At 61.3% G+C, this 20,009-nt stretch overlaps 7 protein-coding genes across 7 annotated transcripts; 3 read left to right on the top strand and 4 right to left on the bottom strand.

The window, feature by feature from the left end:
• Positions 1–3,118: 3,118 nt before the first annotated feature.
• A1Q1_04336 (uncharacterized protein) lies at positions 3,119–4,480 on the top strand (the record flags this gene model as incomplete). The annotated part of the gene is made up of 2 exons (XM_014328380.1): positions 3,119–4,036; positions 4,283–4,480. 2 exons carry the CDS (start codon positions 3,119–3,121, stop codon positions 4,478–4,480), a joined length of 1,116 nt encoding a protein of 371 aa, XP_014183855.1.
• Positions 4,481–6,201: 1,721 nt separating this feature from the next.
• Positions 6,202–7,462, bottom strand: A1Q1_04337 (glycogen metabolism-related protein; the record flags this gene model as incomplete). Its single annotated transcript, XM_014328381.1, has 4 exons — positions 6,202–6,322; positions 6,498–7,076; positions 7,136–7,197; positions 7,355–7,462. The coding sequence occupies 4 exons, from the start codon at positions 7,460–7,462 to the stop codon at positions 6,202–6,204; spliced, it is 870 nt and encodes a 289-aa protein (XP_014183856.1).
• Positions 7,463–7,866: 404 nt separating this feature from the next.
• A1Q1_04338 (uncharacterized protein) lies at positions 7,867–10,799 on the top strand (the record flags this gene model as incomplete). The annotated part of the gene is made up of 2 exons (XM_014328382.1): positions 7,867–10,507; positions 10,591–10,799. The coding sequence occupies 2 exons, from the start codon at positions 7,867–7,869 to the stop codon at positions 10,797–10,799; spliced, it is 2,850 nt and encodes a 949-aa protein (XP_014183857.1).
• Positions 10,800–10,993: 194 nt separating this feature from the next.
• A1Q1_04339 (uncharacterized protein) lies at positions 10,994–12,115 on the bottom strand (the record flags this gene model as incomplete). Its single annotated transcript, XM_014328383.1, has 2 exons — positions 10,994–11,834; positions 11,898–12,115. 2 exons carry the CDS (start codon positions 12,113–12,115, stop codon positions 10,994–10,996), a joined length of 1,059 nt encoding a protein of 352 aa, XP_014183858.1.
• Positions 12,116–13,761: 1,646 nt separating this feature from the next.
• A1Q1_04340 (uncharacterized protein) lies at positions 13,762–16,095 on the bottom strand (the record flags this gene model as incomplete). Its single annotated transcript, XM_014328384.1, has 1 exon — positions 13,762–16,095. One exon carries the CDS (start codon positions 16,093–16,095, stop codon positions 13,762–13,764), a length of 2,334 nt encoding a protein of 777 aa, XP_014183859.1.
• Positions 16,096–16,800: 705 nt separating this feature from the next.
• Positions 16,801–17,943, bottom strand: A1Q1_04341 (uncharacterized protein; the record flags this gene model as incomplete). The annotated part of the gene is made up of 1 exon (XM_014328385.1): positions 16,801–17,943. One exon carries the CDS (start codon positions 17,941–17,943, stop codon positions 16,801–16,803), a length of 1,143 nt encoding a protein of 380 aa, XP_014183860.1.
• Positions 17,944–18,444: 501 nt separating this feature from the next.
• A1Q1_04342 (uncharacterized protein) lies at positions 18,445–19,860 on the top strand (the record flags this gene model as incomplete). The annotated part of the gene is made up of 1 exon (XM_014328386.1): positions 18,445–19,860. One exon carries the CDS (start codon positions 18,445–18,447, stop codon positions 19,858–19,860), a length of 1,416 nt encoding a protein of 471 aa, XP_014183861.1.
• Between the last annotated feature and the right edge of the window lie 149 nt (positions 19,861–20,009).

A 20,009-nucleotide genomic window follows, 5' to 3' on the forward strand; every position in this document is an offset into this window, starting at 1 on the left:
CTCCGCTGTTGGAGCCACCGCCGACGCCGCCAGTCTGGATGGGACCGTGGCCCCACTTGCCGGACCAGCCCCAGGAGTTGGAGTAGCCCCAGGTGATCTTCCAGCCGTGCTCGTCGTTCTGGACGGTCTTGCAGTTCTGCTTGCCGTCACAGAGGTTGGGCGGAGTGGTAGGGCGAGTGATGGGGCCGGTGGGAGTGGGCTTCCAGGCGCCACCCCACTCGATCTTCCACGAGCCCTCGCCGACCGAGACGGTGCGGCAGTTGGGGAGCTTGCCGCAGAGGTCGGCCTTGTCCTTGTGCTCGGGCTTGGTGATGCCGGTGGGGAACGAGCCGTGGCCCCAGACGATGCGGCAGCCCTTGTCGTCGTTGATGGCAGTCTTGCAGTTGTCCTTGCCGTCGCAGAGGTTCTGGTGGTGGTCGCCGGGGGTGACGAGCTCCGCGAAAGCGGTGGGCGAAGCAGCGTCGTCGCGCTCCTGGACGGGAGCAGCGGGCGCACCGAGGGCCGCCAGGGCCATGAAGAGCGAAACGGCGAGCTCGTAACGCATGATGTTGTTGGTCTTCACTTAGACACGAAGAGAGAAAGAGAGAAGAGAAAACAACTGGGTGTACTTCACCGAATGTCCGAGGTGAAAGGGAAAGAGTGTAGTACAAGTAGTAACAAAGTTGAGAGAAAGTGTGCTGAAAAGACGAAAGAGGCTGTCCAGACGACTGGCTTATATATCTCACCGAGATGGCATGATGCCCAGCTGACAACAGATGACGGCAGAGGTGCTGGCAGCGCAGCATCAGTGGCGTCGCGGTTGCGGTCGAGACTCCCACCTCCTGCCACACCGGTAGCCGCCGCAGGCGAAGTGCCTCGTGCCGGGCTGCAACACCGCGACCGCGGCCACGACGGCACGATGCTCAGATCGTTCTGGGGATGCTCACCGCAGTTCAGAGCTTAGCGTGTGTGGCTTCGTGAGGCCTAACCAGCCGAGAATAGGATGTTTGAGACCCGTGTGGTACGATTTCGAAGCACGAGCGCGACCAGACCGGTTGCGTATCGTGCGTATCTCGATGTGCGGTGAGAAGTACAGAGGACGGCTCCAGAGTTGCCTTCACGACGGTATGAAACGTAATGGGCAACATGGTGCGCGATGCGGCCTGGCGGTCTCGCGGCGTCGCTGGTCGCCTTGAGTTCAGCTGGGACGTCCCGGATTACTGGTTCCTGGACCGAAGTAGTGCGAATACGTTATGAAACGGACGCAGGTGGTGTGCACGCATGCACCGTACTCCAATGCTCTCATCAGTAGTCATGGCCTGGTGTATTGCGCACTATAGTGTTTCGTTATCCGATATAATTAATCTCTTGTTTGGAATCCAGAGTAATCCAGTCATCCCCCCGACCGTCGACGACCGACCGCGGTGGCAGAGCTACAGGATTCCACCAGAGCAACCAGCCAAACCCAATACCCTGGTTACCAGAGAACGGGCAGCCGCGGTGTGTGAACTTGGCGCCCGTACCTTGGGACACACCGCGGAAAGGCAGTAGGCTCAGCCCAGATCGCGCCGATGTGGGCAATCGTGACCGGTACCGAGGGGGTTATGCCGTAGGTCTTGCGTGAAACCGACCCCAGCTCGCAGCTGCGACCACTAGATGACGGCCGATGACGGCAGCGACCGCGACCGCACGGCGATACGGTGACGGCAGGGCGATAAAGTTGATGCCGGTGGCTATTGCATGCCCTGCATCCCTGCGTGCTGATGCTAGTCCCACCACTCGGACAAACCATTGAGGCGAATCTTCACGAGACGCTTGACTCTTTAGGCTCCGCCATTCCCCAGGCCCAACCGGACCTGGCGGGTAAACGCTGGGAAGTCGTGCAAAAGCCCCGACTCGCCAACGACACAGTGCTGGGTCTGCCCGTGTTCCTCAACGTTCCTTACACCCCTTCATGCAGGTGGGCATAAACGCGCGACGAAGGCAATCTCTCGAAAGGGTCGGCGGAAGGGGAACAGAGGAGAAGGGAGTACGCACAGCACCAGGAAGGAATGAGAAAGTTCCCCTCCAGCCCTTTGATACGGCTCAACAAGCATAGAACGTTTATGGGCTGATTTCGCTGCCGTTTCATCGTGTCGACAGCGCTCAGAACGGGAGAAGCTTAAACGCAAAGTTCACGTGAAACACCATCCTCGCGCACGACGCAGACCATAGTGCAGTGGGTCGTCACTCTGACACTCGTCAGACGTTTGTACCCGAGGCACACGCACTCCCTTCCTCCCTGCCAGACATCTGGCACCGGACTCGCTTCATCAGCTGCTCCGTCGTCATTCATGGTCCCATGGATCTGGACTGGGCATGGCCAATGCGGAGCGTATGGGGATTGATGAGCTTACCCCGCGATCCAGATACTGCTCTCCATTATGCCACCGAAGGAATTGCATCACGTCCCATACCAGAGTCATGGGTTGCTCGAGTCCTCCGCCCCGTGCAAACCTGCTGTAAGCTGTTGCGCTCGGTCTGCGGGTGTGCTGGGCCCTCGTTGTCGCCTATGCATTCGAAAAAGATGCCGCTGCCCGTGCGCAGGCGCCTAACCGTCCGGCTGTTAGGGCTCTTCATCCTCCTGGCCCGCTGCGTTATTGGGCGTGCTTTTGCTTGGAGGCTCGGCGTTGTGTTTGGGCTTCATGTCATGGCGAAGCTAAAAGGATGGTGAGTGACCTAAGGCCGCCTGACTACGGCCCTGCAGTGCTGCAGCATCAGCGAGGCGAAGAATGCGGTCGGAGGTGCCTTCGCGTTGTGCCTCTGCTCGACCATTCCTTTGATCCTTCCAGCCCGCCCAGCCTTTGCCCGCGCAGCAGCTTCAGAGTGAGATCGTCGTGCGGAACCAAATTTCACCACCCAGCAACAGTGACGCAACTCAACTTTGTTTTGACAACGCTCTCAACGCTCGCAACGTCCATCCATTCGCACCGATTACCACATCCCAACTAAAACGCACAACCCGGCCCAGCTCAACCCTTACCCCGCTCGGCATTCCCATACCACGCGCAGCCCGCACGCTCGCCAAGGCCCAGTCCCACTCGTACTCCGCACGCAACCTCCTACCTCGGCGTCTTCCCTCCCCTACCGATACCGAGCGATGCCGATCGGCCCCCAGCTCCCACCGCATCTACAACGGCATGTGGACTCTCCTGCAACTGATGACGACTCCGGAAATGCCGTAGAACAAGATCAAGATCAAGATTTCGGTCCGAGTCTTCCTCCCCACCTCGCCAAAATGCGACAACAGAAGATGCAGGCAGAAGTAGGGCCTTCACTACCTTCTGGAAGCAGCCGGAGTCGCAGTGAGCGCTCGCCATCTCGCAAATCTGGAAGATCACCTTCCCGATCGGATCAGATCGGCCCATCACGTGCTGTTGGACCACAAGCACCACCTCGTCAAGCCGGGCCACAGCTGCCTAGAGCAGCCGGGTCTCGATCGCCCACCAGGACGGTTGGACCTTCTAGGCCTGAGCCTGTTGGTTCGTCACGCGCTCCCGGCCCAGCCAGAGGACCGGTTGGTCCCATCGGTCCACCGCGTCCAGGACAAGGGGACGAAAGCGTAAACCCCACCGTCAGGCCAGCGAGAACGCCAGTTCTTCCCGAGAACGACGATAGTTCAGACGACGAGGTGGGACCTAAGTTGTCGGACTTTGTCGATGCGTCCGCTGCGCCGGAAAAGAGTGCGGCTGAGCTGTTCAGAGAGCGTGAGGCACGCATGGCGGCCGCTCCGAAACCCGAGGAGAAGAAGGTGACACAGCGCGACGAGTGGATGCTTGCGCCGCCAACGGGCGGGAGTCTCGCCAGCCTCGATCCGCGGAAGCGCCCAACGACATTCCAGAAGAGCGCCAAAGCGGACACCGACCTCGACGGCCAGCGCGAGTGGACCGAGACGCCGGCCGAGCGCGAGAAGCGCCTCCGCGAAGGAGGATCGTCTCGGTCCAGGCCGGAGGACCTCGATCGGAAGCGAGCTCGTGAACGCGATGACGCGATTCGGCAGGGTGTCCAACAGCATGCGGTGAGTGTCGTCTGGCCTCTTGTGGCACTGTGCCTTCATCTGTCACGCACATGCACACAAGCACAAACTCATGTTGGAAATACCGCGCGGGTGCCCAAGATTCCGGGACCGTAACTCTAGCTCGCGCCGGACAACCGGTGCCCAACTACGCGCCAGTTCGCATGGTGCATCCGCGGCTGACTTTGGCTTGCTTTGGCATACTCTGACACTTGCAACCCCATACCTTGGCAGCTGGCTGACGTACAGACCTCGCGCGGGCCCTCGCTCATGGAGCAGCACAAGGCGAAGAAGTCCAAGACGGATGAGCCCGAGGTCATCTGGGACCGAGACTCCATGCTCGGCGTCGGCGGCATGCTGAGCGAGGAGCAGCGCGAGAAGAAGATCAAGGAAGCACGCAACCTCGGCGACCGCTTCGGCCACGGCAAGAGCGGCGCGTACCTGTAGAGTGGCCGGTGCGGCGAGTGCAGCGCTGGCCGCCAACAAACTCGGGCGAGCCAAAAAGGCCGGTGGGCGGCAGGGAGTATGCTTCGACCTTCGGCGCGACCAGGGCGAGCTTGCTTGCGCTTGGCACAGCGGTGCATCTGGTAGCGTCCCAACGTGCTCTGGTGGCGGTGCTGCAGAGTTGCTGGTGACTGTCAGTGCACCGCCATGCGACCCAGAACGCAGTTGAGACCGAAACCCGCCCGCCTGCCCGCCTGCGAGTCAGTAGTCTCCTCCTGCCTGCCTCTGGTGCTTGGTAGCTATGTATGCATGAGCCGAGGCTTTCTGTTCTATGCTTGGACGCGGCGCCGGAGCCTAATACCCGCCGGCCGCGGTGCCTCTGAACCACGGCGACGGCGCAACGGGCACGCGGCACGGGGAGGGCTTCCTCCGTACCTGGAGATCGGCAGCAACGGCCTCTCACCGTCGCATGGCGTCATTGCGCCAGAGCACGCCCAAGCATGCCCAAGCACGGAAGCACACCCGTATCACAGTCGCGCGGTCGTACAGTCAGAGAAAGCACAGTTGAGAGCAGAGATGGCATAGTTGGGGCTACGGGAGCATACCGAAGCCATGGATGCATGTTGGAGCTAGGTAGATCATGTGCATAGTTCTTGTGGGCTTGCGATGCGGAGGAAGTGGAAGTGGAGGGAGGAAGTGGAGGGAGGAAGTGGAGGGGGGAAGGAGCAGACGCCGGTCTCCCACGAGAAATAGCGAGAGCATGAGCTTGTGCGCTGAGTTACCATTCGTTCGATCGATGGGAAGTTACGGTGAATGCTGGGTGTGGAGCTGCGCCGAGATCGCAAGCGAGCCGGGAGGCTTTGGTGGAGTGGGTGAGATGGGAGTGTGGGAGTGTAGATGTCTGTAGATCGGTGGAGGCAGGATGCAGGGCGACGGTGGGGGGAAGTTGTGGTTGACGGGGACGTAAGAGTACGCGCTTCTCTGGCGGGGTCAGCTCCGGTATCCGGGGTTGCGGTATCTCTAGATGTTCGAAGGGCCATACAGTGGCCCATAGGCGGGGTGGACCCACACAACAGACAACGGCAGCGAACCTAACTCTGAGAAGCCGTGTTCGCGTGCTTACCAGACCACTGAGCGACCGTCCCTGCATATCAAGTCTCTCCAGGCTAAGTGATTGACCAGTGACCCAGCGATCTGGTGACCCGGTGACTCGGTCCAGTGAGGCACACCACTCGCCAAAGCGGGACAACGTTGTGGGCCGAGTGGAGTATAGCTAGGAGAGAAGGTGCTGACGCAATCTGAACAAGCGACCCTCGTTGCCAGACAGAGACAGAGTGGATACCAGATGCCGGAAGAAGATAGGCAGGCTCGGAGCGCTTCCCGATTTCCGGCCCCGGACCAACTCTGCACCTTTCACAAGCACTCCCAGCAGCACTCAGGCGCACGCAACCTTCCCCTTTGCAATGCTACGAGCGAATGCGCTGGTGCGCACTCTGTCCCAGCTCCAGCTCTGCTCTTCCTCTCACGGACACCGGCTCTACCGACATCTTCTCCGGGACACAAAGGAAGCGTATGCCGCACACGCTCTATCTTCTCCCGGAAACGATGGAAACTCACACTTCTTCCCGGGTGCAACTGTGCGGACGCAAACGCAAACGTCAATCTTGCGCTCTTTGCCTCGTATCGAGCACCTTGTCGCTGCGTTTGTGCTTGGTTGAAGTGAATCAGGTGAGACGCTGCACGACCACCGAGTTGGCGAGCTTGGCGCCCTCGATGGTCTCGTCGTCCTTGAGCTCGCGCGGAGGGAACGTAGTTTGGAGGACGAAGGGACGGCCGTTCGCGGCACTGTGGATCAGCTGCTGGACCATTTTCGTAGCTTAGTTTGCCCCCAGAGGCGGTAGCATGCTATGGCACGAGGCAATCTCGATAATTGCAAGCTCTTGAGATCGGGAGCTTCCACAGAAGAAGTCTCCCAGATGTTTAGCCGGAACCAAACCCGTCTCAAGCAATTGATACTTACGGCTCGGCGACCTGACGCAACTGCTGGACAGTGGAGTCCAGGTTGATCTTGACCACCTTCCTGCTTCCGTCGGCGAGGCGGAGCTGAACGTTCGTTGTCGGCTTGCTCTCGTCAACCTCGGGCTTGGCGTCCGCGATCTTCTTCTCCCGGTCCTGCTCCTGCTTGACGGCGATGTTGTGGTCGCCCGCGGGCGTCCCCGCAATGTCCGGAACGACATTTCCCAGGCGGTGACCACCTCCCTCGAACGGGGTCGTCACGCGCTTGGGCGGAGCAAAGTCCTCGCCCCTGCGCTCGTTCACGACAACCTCGAGCGGCTGACCGAACCGGACGCCGAAGAGGGACGTCGGCGCGCGGCCAGCCTGGATCGCCTCGAGCAGAGCCTTGCTCTCTGGAACATCGTAGGGGTGCAGGGGTCCATTCTCAATCGAGAAGCCGTTGCGCCAAAAGGTCAGCGTGCGGCGCTGCACCTCCTCGCCCCCCGTCTCATCTGGCACCGCCTGCGATGGAGTCTCGTCGGAGCCTAAGGTGTTCCCGGAGCCCCAGGGAACGGGCGAGGCGGCTGTAGATGGCGGCCCATAGCTGCACTGTTAGCTCTGTGGGAACCTCCAAACAGCTATGGGGAAAGAGGGAAGACTCACCGCGCCGCTTGGCTCAGAATATTCTCGACGAGGCCCGGTCGCTCACGCGGCTCGTTTGGATTCTGCACGGCCAGTCCACTGAATGTCAGCTCGGATGCCACAGAAGCAGCTTACCTCCTCTCGCCTCCAGTGTAGAGCTCGGCACCTTCACGGTCGCGCTCGGGCGTGTCGCGCGGAGACTGGTGTAAGCTACGACGGCGACAGACTCAGCTAACTAACCTGATCCCTGGACCAGTCACCAACACGGCCGACGCGAGACTGGCGCTGTCCCCATCCCTCAGGAAGTTTGTCGTCGACGGGCTTTCCGTCGAGCGTGAATCCGGACATCGTGCTTGAAGCTTGCTATTCGGGTTGTAGATATCGGAATGAAATTGTTGTTGCTTCGCTGTCCTCAGTGCTGAGGTGAGGAAGACTGAGCGTCACAGGCACGGTTGTCAGGTGAGTCACGTGATTGGTCGATCGCACCCCTCCACCCACAGAGGAATTGAAGATTGAGGGAAAGCGAAGATGCAGGGCTTGCGGCTCAAAAACAACAACAACAACACACAAAGCGACCCCCCCCGGCACCGCGCACCGCATCCCGCACCGGCGACCTACGACCGAGCATCGACCTAGTAGTATCACGACGCTCGGTACAGTGGTCCCTAGGCCGCCGCATGCATGGAGAGTATACCCTCTCCGATGCGGCGGGAGCCATCGCCCCCAGATCCAGAATGTGAGTCTAGCCTCAAATGGTGCTGACGTTAGACTACGAGGACCGCGGGCGCGAGTCACCGGACTCCGAGCCTGACTCGGGGTCCGGGTCCGAGTTCGAGCCTCCAGAAGTACTAGACGAGGATGAACAGGACGAACAAGACGAACCGGCAGCCGATGTCCTTCCTCCTATTATTGAGAATAGGGAGGACGTCGGCTCCGACGCCGAGTCTTCCCTCCGCAACGACCACTACGACGGAGCCAAGGAAGACGAGGACGAGCCGGAAGTTATTGAGGCGGAGCACATTCCGGCCAGCTTGGCGTGGTACCAGCGCGAGCTGACCGCACACACGCTCAACTCGCAACAACACTTCGCCGGTCTACACTCCGAGAGCTACGCAGGAGACGACTTCAAGCGGTCCTTCGTCGGCTCGGAGGCGTGGAGTGGGAGCGAGAAGGCTGCGTTCTTCGCTGCGATTGCGCGACATTCCCGCTGGCGACCAGATCTTATTGCGGAAGACTGCGGGAAGAGCGAGCACGCCGTTCGCTTATATATCGAGCAGCTGGAGCGGGGGCAGCGGAGAACGAGACGCCGGCCGACCGACGACACAGATAGTCGGGAGGTTGTGGAAGTCTCTTCTGCCTTCGTGGAGCGCGAGGAAGGCTTTGCTGCCGAGCTACTGTCACTTTCCCAGCCAAAGCAGCGCATCAATGCCGGCTATTGGAGCTGGACGGACGACTTACGCGGACAACTGAGCTCATTGCAACAGGCTCTCGATGCAGAGGAGGAAGTTCAATCAGCCCCTATCCCGGTGATCGAACTAGGCGAGGACGACCTCGCTATCCAGGCGCTCCAATCGATCCCGAAACTCACGCGCACGGCACACCAGAAGAAACAACTACGCCATCTCCTGAACCGGAAGCGCAACCGTACCGCCTATCGTCGCAAAATACTTCGCAGCGAGGGATGGACGGATGAGCGGATAGCGGAGGGCGGTGGTGCCGACACTGTCTTCGAACGTGAACAGGAACTCAAGGCGCGCGACAAGCGTCCGGGAGCTAAGCGCAAGGTGCCCGCCGATGTTCCCGGCCTGCCCATGGATGCTGCAGCCAAGAGTATGAAGGACTGCGGCGCCGTGAAGGCTGTCAAGGATCGGGGTCTCGACGTGTTTGATTACAACACGCTGGCCCTGTACACGGGTGAACGTCAGGGCGAGAGAGAACAACTGCCCAACGGTGTCTCCGATGAGGAGAGGCAGGACGGCGAGGTGCTCGAGGTGGACGATCCTGACGAGCTTGACTCGAACTCGGACACTGGCCGCCACCCGCCAGCCCACCAGTCCTCAGCATTCCAGGCGAAGGAATCTGACGAGCAAGGAGTATTATTGCCGTCAATTAACCTGCCTGTCATGCAGCATCTCTACGCCGAGATGCTCGCGTATCTGAAGCCGCTTATTTATCAGGCTATCGTGATCGCAGAGGCGCAGTCGCGTCAAGTCCAGAGCGAAGAGCCTGGAGTGACGGCGTCGCATGTGCTGGCAGCACTCCGTCTGCGCGACCAGCTGGAGGTCGACTCGGACAGCGACAGCGCTTTCTCCAGTCCGACAAGTGCTGTCTCCGACCTCCCCAGCACAGCTGAGAGTCCCGAGGATGGCTCTACTAGACCAAAACGGCGACTCTCAGGCTCCCTCTCCCCAATCTCAAGGGCAGAGGCACAGCTTCCAACATGGGGCGACTTCCCTCCGCCCTTGCCGTACGATTCGAGCCCGGTGTCATCACACACGCCGCTCTCGCCCGAGTCGCCGGAGAGGCTTCTGCCGTCCCTGCCTCTGTCACCCGAGACGCCGACGCGACCGACCCACCCCAGATGGGAAGTGGACAACACGCCTCAGCCTGTCCCGGAGTTCTCCCTCCTGTCACCAGACACGACGACATCTGGGCCCTCTCGCACGTCTCGAGTCTCTGGCTTTCCGCAGGACGAGCTCCCGTCCTTCCCAATCGCGCACCCCGAGCCCAACTATCTGGACGAAGGGACCGACGAGGAGGACGAGGCGATCGAAGCGGCGCTGCGCCGATACCATAAGTCGGCCGACCGCGCCTGGGACAGACTGTACGCCCACGGCCTACGGAATGCAGCCAAACCCGACCCGTTCGCGACGCCGACGCCGTTTTCGCAATCACAGTCTCGGCGCTCCACGCCTCGATCTCGATCGCGCTCCCGCTCCCGCTCCAGTCGGTCGGCATCCCTGGCCCCCGAGCCGGACGAGGAAGCCAGGCGGGAGCGGAAGAGGCAGAAACGCGCTCAGGATAAGTTGGACCGCGCCTCTGAACGCGCCGAGGATGACTTTGCGCGCTACGCCAGCGTGAGGGATACGCTGCTGAGGAGGCGGGAGAGGCGGCGGGCGCAGCTGAAACGGCTCAAAGACACGGAGCGGACGAAGAAGAGGCGAAGACTCAAGCCGCCGGCTGACGAGTTTGATGACGAGGAGGGCGAGGTCGTCCTCCCCGAAGAGGAGAGGGGGCCGATCCTCGATGAGATCATCGGCACGACGGATGAGGAGGACGAGGAGGGCGAGGAGGGCGATGGGGAGGGTTCCGTCGCTGGCATTCTGGAGGCTGACGGTGAGGACGCTGACGGCGAGGAAGCCGTGGCCGACGACCCGGCTGAGGAGGCTGGCGGTGAGGCGGAGGAGGGCGATCTCGAAGAAGATCTCGAGGCGGGGAGGAGGAGGAGGAGGAGGAGGAGGAAGAGGAGCCACCAGAAGACGGTGCCCTCGACGAAGACGAGAACGAGGACGAGAAGGAGGAGCGTCTTCACAACACCTCAGACTACGAGGATGAGAAGGAGGAGGGTGCCGCTCCGTCTGACGAGTCCGAGGACGAGTCTGACGGAGACGGCGCGCTCGATGAAGACGAACCAGAAGCCGACGGCGCCCTCGACGAGGACGAGCCCGCTGACGATAGCTTCTAATCTTAGACCCATTTGCATGGCATGTACAACATCTTTGTGTAAGGAGCGACTAGGGGGGTACAACATGGACTGGACTGACTAAACGTTACTGACACTGGCTTCTACTCGGCTTGACGCGCCTCGATCACGTGTCGCTCAATCGCTCACTTTGTGCATCCACGAGGCGGCTGCTAGCTCGCTTCGCTCGCGGCTCGCTACTCGACTGTCTCCAGGGCGTACTCCTCATCGCCCAGGGCGGCGCGGTACTCTGCGTGAGTGACAAAGTCGACATTGGCCCACGCCTGCGCCCTCTGTTCCGGGCTCGAGGGCTCGTCGAGATCAACGCGCTTGAGCCAGTTCCGGATCGCCTTGACAGACACGCGGCCGTCGGGGCGCATGACGGTCGTTCCGAGCCAGCCGGGGTTGACGGCGTCGAGCCCGACGACGGTGACCCGCGCGCCGGCGATGGCGTACCAGAGCACGCCGGAGGCGAGGGAAGTGAGCAGGGAACAGGTCGGGGAGAGGAGCTGGGGCGGGGCAGTCGGTACGCCCTCGCCGATGGCTCGGTCCGAGAGCACGAAGATGACGCGGCGGCGGCGGTAGCTCTCGAATGGGACGGAGCGGGGAGCGTTGGTGAGGTATGCGCTGCTGTCGAAGCTGATGTGGAAGACGAGCTTGCCCACGTCTCTCGGCAGGAGGGGGATGGCAACGAATGGGTCGTTGTTGGGCGTCACGACGATGAATTGCACGACGCGGGCGGCTGAAGTGCCGCAGAGAGCGAGCGAGGTACAGTCGAACGGCCCATTGGATCGGAGGCGGAGCGTGCCGGCGTCATGCCTGAGTTCGGGACAGGCGTTGAAGCCACCAAGGTCGATAGTCCCGCCGTCAAGAGCACGGGACAGGTGGCCAGACTGCAGCGTATCGATACGGCCAAGGAGGGGACCGCGGCGTGCTCCTACACCGGGCATCGGCTGAGCAAGGGCAAACACGCACGCGCTCTCGTCCTCGCATGGGTGAACTCCCGGGGCTCCAACGAGGAGGACATGCTTTGCGAGTCTTCGGTCGGCGACAGTGCGGAAACGGCGGCACACGGCGCGCAGCGTGCTTAGCACCTCCTACGGTGCGAGCTCGACGACCGTCTCGACGATGTGCGGGAAGTACTGGCCGTCGATGAGCGGGGATGGCGGGGTAGACAGTCGTGCGCTGGGGGGTGCAAGATAGGCGTAGCTTAAGACTGAAGCGTAGTTCGGGAGCAAGACAGAGGACATGGGCATATGCTCCGACGTCGGGGAAGGCAGGGTCGGTCCGACAGGGAAGGGCGACAAGGTAGCAAGCATTGTGTCCAAGAGAGGTCGTGAAGGAGTGTGATGGTCGAAGGGTGGCGGGCTTGGAGAATTTATGCACAGGACAAGACCGGCGGGAGGATTAGAGGAGAATCGGAGGGAGACTGTAGGGTAGGACAGCGGTCTGTGGAAGGGGCATGTTGAGGAAGAGGAAGTAGATCGCTGCGAGTCGCAATTATATGGGCTCAACGGCGTTGCGGCGCTTGCCACGCGGCAGTGCAAGGGCGAACCGACGCCCCCCGGCACGGCCGGCACTAGCGTCAGCTGTGGTGGCAATGGAAACTGTCCAGCTTGTCCAGGCCCTCCACTCTGCGTAGCACAGCTGCGGAGACGAGTGTTGAGTGTCAGATGAGAAGTCTTTCCGTATGAGCGGTCGCTGTGCTCAACGACGTGGTGTTTCCCATAACAACGCAGTCGCCAATGCAGAGGTGAACAGCAGTGCTTGACAAAGATCCTCAGATTTGCTGGCATGTGTTATCCCATACATATGCCTGCGCTGCAAGGGATGAACAATAGGTCCTTGGCGTGAAGTCGGGGACAAAAAGAGACGCCGGGCAAAGACAGGACCAGATCCCACTCAAATGCCGTCCCATGAGCAGAAAGCAGCCGCGCCATTAGTCTACGAGAGCCCTGCACATGCGCAGCTTTTACCGTCGTCTGCTCAATCAGCCCTAGCCCAGAAACCCCGGTCATGTAGACCTCGCTCAAATCTGTATTACTGAGGGGGTTCGAAGCGAGATGCGCTACAGTGCTGCATAATGCAACCGTTGGCGATCTGAGGCGGACTGACCCACCCCCCGGTGCCCTGAATTTCTCATGTTCCTCGATGAATCGCCGAAACATCCTGCATCCTCTTGCCTCCGTCATCACGAACCGATCTCTCGGATATGTCCTCATTCCCAGCCCGAGAGAAGCTCCGAGACAGTCTTCTGAACCTGGGGGCAAAGTTGGGGCTGTGGATCAGGGGTTCACTCAAACTCTGGTCCACAGATGCCAAAGCTTGGATAAAGGTTTGGTGGTGAACCCTGACTCTGATCTCAACACACGAACAAACTCGAGGCTTCGAAACGCTGATCCGGAGTGAAACGGCCGGAGACTGAGTTCCAACGGCTGGCGCTGATTCTGACTCCGAAACGCGCCTTTTCGTTGTCTGTTACACATGTTGGCTCTGTGACTGCCTCACCGGGTCAATGAGACAGAGCAGACTCAGAGTTAAAATGTCAGTGATGAGACAAGGCGAGACGCTGGTATGGCACAGAGTATACATGGTTAGAAGTACAGTTGGTGGAGAGGGGAGGAGGGGTTGTCGCCTGCGACTAAACGAGTTTGCACAAGGGTGAGTGGTCGTGTGAGGAGAGTTTGATGGTGGGAGGGGAGCTTGATACAGGGAGGGGGGCTTGATGGTGGGAAGGAAACTTAATGGTGGAAGGGGAGCTGAACAGGGGAGCCTGTTGATGGGAGGGGAGCTAGACGGTAGAAGTCGATCTTGAGCGAGGAGGGTCTTGTCACAGTGGGTATGAGGGTGAATGGGTATAGGGGTATAATGGTCGTTTGCGCAACTTAATCGAGAGGGTCACTCATCAGGACGGGCCGCCGCGTACGTGGAGCGCAAGGCATCACCGCCCGCACCGCTCGCGCGGCTACATCGCGCCAACGCCAACGCCAGGCGTGCTCCAGCTCCTCCTCCCCGCATCCTCATTCTCAGCGTGTACCCTCTCGACCTTGACCTTGAGGACGCTCGCTACCCAAGCCCGCACCTCCGCGACGGCCCACCACATGCCGACGCCCATGAGGACCTTGATGTGCTTCTCCCTGCCCCACCCCTCATGCGTCTTGACGCCCTTGCGGAACTCGTTCTGCTCCGCCATCTCCTTCTCCATGTCGAGCCTGATCTCGAGCACGTCGTGGCTCGACTGCGCCAGGTCGCTCACCATGCGGCAGGTGCGCGCGTCGAACGCCCACCTGCTCAGCGTGATCGCGAGCACGGACGTGTGCAGCCACGACACGCCCGCGCGGAAGTGCGCGCCGTCGGTGCACGCGCAGTGCGGGTCGTACAGCACCGAGATCAGAGACACGGTCGGGAGACAGTGGAACGGCACCCACGCGGGGCCGCCGCATCCCAGCCTCAGCTCGGCGTGGTGCACCTTGACCAGAGCGGTGGGGGGGAGGTATCCCAGCAGCGTGTTGAGTTCGCCGGAGGGAGGGAGTTTCTTGATCTCGACGCGCTTCACGCGGCTCAAGGCGGAACGCTGCTGCGCGGGCGAGGTGTAGGGGGACAGGAAGGGCGTCGCGCCCCACTCCGGGTGGCCGGGGACGAGGAGGCGCGCAACGTACGGATTGTCCGAGTACGAGCGCGTGACGAGGAGATCGGTGCCGCGGAGCTCCTTGTCGATCAGGTCGCGCAGGGCCGAGTTCGAGGCCCGCAGGGCGAGCACGCTCGCGTAGTCCGCGAAGCGGACGACGACCTGCATGACCTCCGTGGGCAGGGCCGGGATAACGTCGGTCTCCTTGTTCAGGTCGCCGTTGGGCTTCTTGTCCACCTTGCCGCAGTCCGCGTCGTCCACGAGCTGCTTCTTGCGCGCCGCGCGACCCTCCATCCACTGGTCGTACCAGTCGCCCAAGGCCTTGACGCGCTTCTCATCGATCTTGGGCTTGAGGTGCCTCGCCCTGCCGCCGGAGACACGCTGCGCGGGGCCAAAGTCTCGGCCAGACTTGATGGGCTTCTTGATGGGGCGCGGGTCAGTCTTGGGGGTCTCAGTGGGCGACTTGGACCACTGGAACAGGTCCGTGTCGGACGGAGAGGGGCAAACGGCGGGGTCATCGCCGCCGGTGTGGGGACCTTCATCCTTGAGCTCCTGGATGGCTGCCTCGAGCAGAGGACCACCCAGAGCCTCGGCGGTGTCGGTGTCCGCAACGGAGCCGTTGCAAAACATGTCGTCACCGCGGGCAGTGACGCGGTCGTTGGGAGTGGGGCGGCCATCAACGTTGTTGCAGTCGTTGACGCTGGCACCCGGGCCGTTGATACGAGCACTGCCAAGGCCGAGGAGACCACGGATCAAAGTCACATCGGGAGTGTCATAGAAGTCCCCGTACATGCTGCCTCCGTTGGTGATGTCGTTGTCGCCGTGTCCACCGAGTCCGTGGCCATATCCAACGTTCGCCGCGCGGTTCTGGTGGCCGTGGCCACGGTTGGTCTGAGTGGAGCGCTGGCCGCCACTGTCGTCATCGGCGCGACGGTCGAAGTAGTTGCGGCGATCGTTCCCGGCACCAGGCGAGAAGCGAAGGATGTCGCGGTAGTGCTGGGGACGAGGGTAGGCGACGCCAGAGGACATAGCATTGCCGCGGCGGCGAACAATGGTCATGTGAGGCGGAAGCTCACGGACGAAGGGACGGCGGGAGGAAGTACGACCGCCCTCCGCGCGTTCGGTCTCGCTGCCGGACACGCTCTTGTTTGCGTCGATCGCACTGTAGGGCGGGGGGTCATCACGCACGATGTTCTCCTGGCCGCCCTTGGCGTCGTCCTCCCACTCGTCATTGGGCTCGTTCTTGTCTGTGTAGTAGGCCCTGCTCCCGCGCCTAGAGCGCTCCCAGACCTTCTCGGGAACGCGAGGAATCGGATACCAGCCCCCGGTGAAGTAAGGCGCCTTCATTCGGCGGCGGCGCGCCTTCTTCCTCTTGGCGATGTTGACCTTGTACTCCCTCTTACGCTGCCTACGCAAGTAACGGTAAAGAGAGCGCGCCGACCTCATGATCGTGGAGTAGGAAGGAGGGAAAGAAGGGAGCAAGGACTGGTAGTACAGCTCGAAGATCAGGCGCATGAAGTATCCCGTCTGCCGCCAGAGCTCGCGCAGAAAGACAGCAAACGCCGCCCTGCGGACGGGCTCGTCCTCATCCTCATCGTCAGGGCTGTCAGAGTCGTTGTTGTAGTCGGGAAAGTCGTCCCACTTCGCCAGGAGCGAAACCAGAACACCCATGGTCGATGAAGCAGGATGAGAAGTGGTGGGTGTTGTGAAAGAGGAAGAAAAGGCCTTGCCACATGCTTATAATGCGCCGTTGGGCTGTCTGTGTCGACGGGGAGGGCGGTGGGCCGATGTGCGGCAGGCCGTGTGAACTGACAAAGCAGCCCACACATGTGCAAGAGTGCGAAGCTGCATTGCGTGGGGGAGGAGGATTCTGCTCGCGCGTGGGGCTGGACAACAGCTGTCCAACCGCCCCATCGGTGCTCCGATCTTACGCCGTTAAGCATCTCAAGGAGCTGAAGTCAGTTCTCAGGTAGCATTAGGACAACTCACTGCCGTTAGTCACGCTTCCAGCGCTCAGCAGTGTCTCATTGGAGTTCGCTCTCATTTCCAGCGTTTCGATACCACAACACCTCGAAAGAAGCAGGTGAACCCTGCTCGGTGCGCCCCTACGGCGAGGGATTGTCCTGCTGGGAACGACACACAGCTGGAGAGTGCGAAGAGGCACCGCTCTGCGCGGCATCGGAAGAGATGGCCCGTCGAGGGCGGACAGGTGACCACTTTCGGCCGCAAGGCCACTGACAGAGGACAATTGATCTCTATCATAGTCAACATTGTGTTTCCCCGTCACTGATATCAGTTCACACCCCACGAAGCTAACTCACCACAGGTCACAGCGCCTGTCACCTTTATTCCGCGGCAGTACCTCAGAGCAGTACCTCAGACTAAGGCCAGATTCCGCCACGCAGTTCGATCCGTCTGCGCATAACTGTCCTGGTTCATGTTGATGTGCTGGAACCCATGTCCTTCCCCTTTGCCAATCCTCATGAGGGGAGCCGGTCCTGCCTCGTTCGTGAATAGAGCCCATGTCTCTTCGCCGACGACAATCCTGAATCGCTCGCTCGTCACAAACTCAACGGGAACGTCAGCAATTCCCGGCAAACCGGCCAAAGCCTCAGCGCCAACGAACAGGACGGGCACGCCAAGACGAATCACGGTCTGAGTAAGGCTGGCTGCCACTCCGCCCGGAGACAATGAGGTTCCGAACTGGTCGTGAGACGAGAGGACGGGCTCGCGATTGGTTGGAACGAAGAGGAACACTGCACGCCGCAAAGTGTCTGGAGTTCGAGGGAAGAGCGCGTTCAGTCGTGCCAGTGGTCGATGGGGGTTGTACTCGAGCCGGACGATGAGCTCCTCGGCGTCGGCGGGACAGAAGTGCAACGGATTCGTCCTCAATCCATGGTACGGCACCAATGAGCCGAAGAGCACGCATCGCCGTGCGGATATTGGGTGGTCCTCGTGCACGCCAAACCACCACGTCACGGAGCACGTGTTGCTGACCGGATAGCTGTTCGACGTCGGGTAATCGTACACCCGTATCGTGTCCAGTCTTCCAACCATCTTGCTAATCGCCTCAAGCACGCCCTTGCGCACAGCGCCGCGAACGTCGAGAACGCTTGTCCGGGTGAGATCGAGTGTCCGGCTCACGTCCATAATGGGGAAGGGAACCGGGTCCGGGATTTCGACTCCGGCGGATTGGCTGCTGTCAGCCGACCTTCTTGCGCGCTGCCTCCAGCGGGAAGTCGGGGGTGCGTACCGGCCATAGCTCGCCTCGTCGATCATGAGAGGCATGAGGGGGATGCCAAAGTGTAATCTTGCGGCACAGGCATGGCCGTGGGATGTGCTCACGACCTGGCCGTCGAGAACCAGGTGCCTCACGAGCAAGGCGTCGACTCTGCGGCGCCACCATCTCGATGTCGCGCGGAAGGAGAGCAGCACATCGGGCGCGGAGCATTGCACGATGAGGTCGATGAGGTAGGGGTGGTTAAGTGCGTCTAGCCAGACACAGCTGCTGCTTGTCATGAGGGGCTAAGATGAGAAAGAGAGAACATCTGAGACGGGTCTTGCGAGTGATCGACGGTCACTTGACTCTGATCGAGATTCGAGGAGTGGAGGCTGCCCCTAAGCGTAAACAAACGCTAAGGGGAGGACGTCAGGCACACGATGTCTGTTCAGCCACGCGAGAAAGTTTATGTGCTCCTCCCAGATACCGACCAGGCCGCACGTGGCACTGTCTATCCAAGCACCCCACTTATGATCGTGATCTTGCGAACGTGACTTTCCGCCCAGTGAGCGTTGTGATTGGCCGAGCTTCCTGGGTGCGATCAAAGATCACTCGCGGTGGGATGAGCGCGTCGTCGGTGCGGTAATGTTGGCCCAAACTGCCCGAGTCTCCGACGCGTCGTCCACAGAGTTATCCTACACACAGCGATGATTTTGCCTTTGTGAACACTCTCATCCCTCTCACTCACTCACTCACCGCCGTCGACAGCGAACACACAGCTCAGCCAAACTCCCTCGACAATGGCCAGCCTGTCCTTCTTCGCGCGCCCCGCGCTTGCCGCCGGCGCACGCATCGAAAAGCGCCCCGCCAGCCGCTCAGTCGTGCTCACCTCGGAGCCGCGCCACAAGAAGATCAAGGTCGCCAAGCAGCAGAAGGAGGTGGTCGATGTCCGACACCGCCAGCTCATGACGCCGCAGCCGTCGAGCGACGCGCCGGAGCCACCTTCGGACGCCTCGGACGAGCACCACTATCGGGTACTTCCGCGCCACCGGCTCATGACGCCCAGCACCTCCACCGTCGCTGCGTCATCCTCTCCTCGCCGCATGTCCTCGCCACCTGCCCACCACAACCACCGCACCATCCAGCCGAGCCACGCCGTCATGCTCACAGAGGACGCGCACCTCCTGTTCGGACGACACAGGGAACGCGCCCACCGCCCCGCCACGCTTCCGCTCCCCGCTACGCTGAAGCAGTACGTCGAGTGCCCTGGCCGCATTGCCCGCCATGTCATCCTCGACCGTTCCGCCCGCCATGCGTCCAGGCAACACGCCCTCGTCGAGCTTGCCGGAGAGCGCGTGCGTATCGTCGTTCTGGGCCAGAACGGCATGCGCGTGCGCACCGCTTCCGGCGTCACCCGCCTCGCCCGCGGATCTGTTGCGGAATACGATGTCGGCGCCGACCTGACGCTCGACTTCTACGGAGCCGCTGTTGCGCTCAAGACGAACGAGCGTTTGTTCACGCCAGAGCCGGAACCGGAAGAGGTGCGCAGCCGTGACTCGCCGCTTTCTCTCCCGCCTTCTTCTCCTCCCGTCATGGGCATGGATCTGGACGACGAGGAGCTCTCGGAGCCCGAGGACGAGCCGCTCTCGCCTCCGTCGCCTGTCTCCCGTCCACTTTCTCCCCCGCCAGCGCTCGTCGAGGTCAAGCAGGAGATGCTCGAGAAGCCTGCCTCGCGCGCTTCGACCCCCAAGCCTACAAAGGCCGCCACGCCGAAACCCGCCACGCCAAAGGTCTCCAAGTCTCGCGCGGCCACGCCGGCCGCCGAGGTTCCCCCGCTTCCCGCCGGTCTCGACCTCCCCGCGCTCCTCGCGTCTACCGTCGTCTTCTCTGGATCCTCAAAGCTCTCTCTCCCCGACCTGGTCCGTTCTCTCCTCGAGTCCCAGCCCTCGATGCGCGACCATGGCGATGAGTCGACCTGGGCGCTCTGGGCCGGCGCCGAGCTCGAGTCCAACTCCATGTTCGGCAAGGTCTCGCGTAACGGCAAGGACTCGTCCGGCCACCCCCTTCTGCCGCACTACTTCTACAACCCCGCCAACGACCCCGACGCCGCGCGGGCAAAGGAGCTCGGCGGCCTCGTTAGGCCGTTACGCGCCGCTCAGCGCGCGGGCGGAAAGGCTATTGACTGGCGACCAGTTGGACGGGGACGCCGTCTCTGAGCAGAGGGGATGACCGAGGATTGGGAGCCAGACTGTAGCTTAGAGCACGTAGAATCTTGTTTGTAGATTAGCAGATACCCATGCACCATGCACCATGCACCATGCACCATGCACCATGCACTATGCACCACTTAATGTAGGAGACCAGT

The sequence above is a fragment of the Trichosporon asahii genome (assembly GCF_000293215.1).
Source record: "Trichosporon asahii var. asahii CBS 2479 unplaced genomic scaffold scaffold00004, whole genome shotgun sequence".
Lineage (NCBI taxonomy): Eukaryota > Fungi > Basidiomycota > Tremellomycetes > Trichosporonales > Trichosporonaceae > Trichosporon > Trichosporon asahii.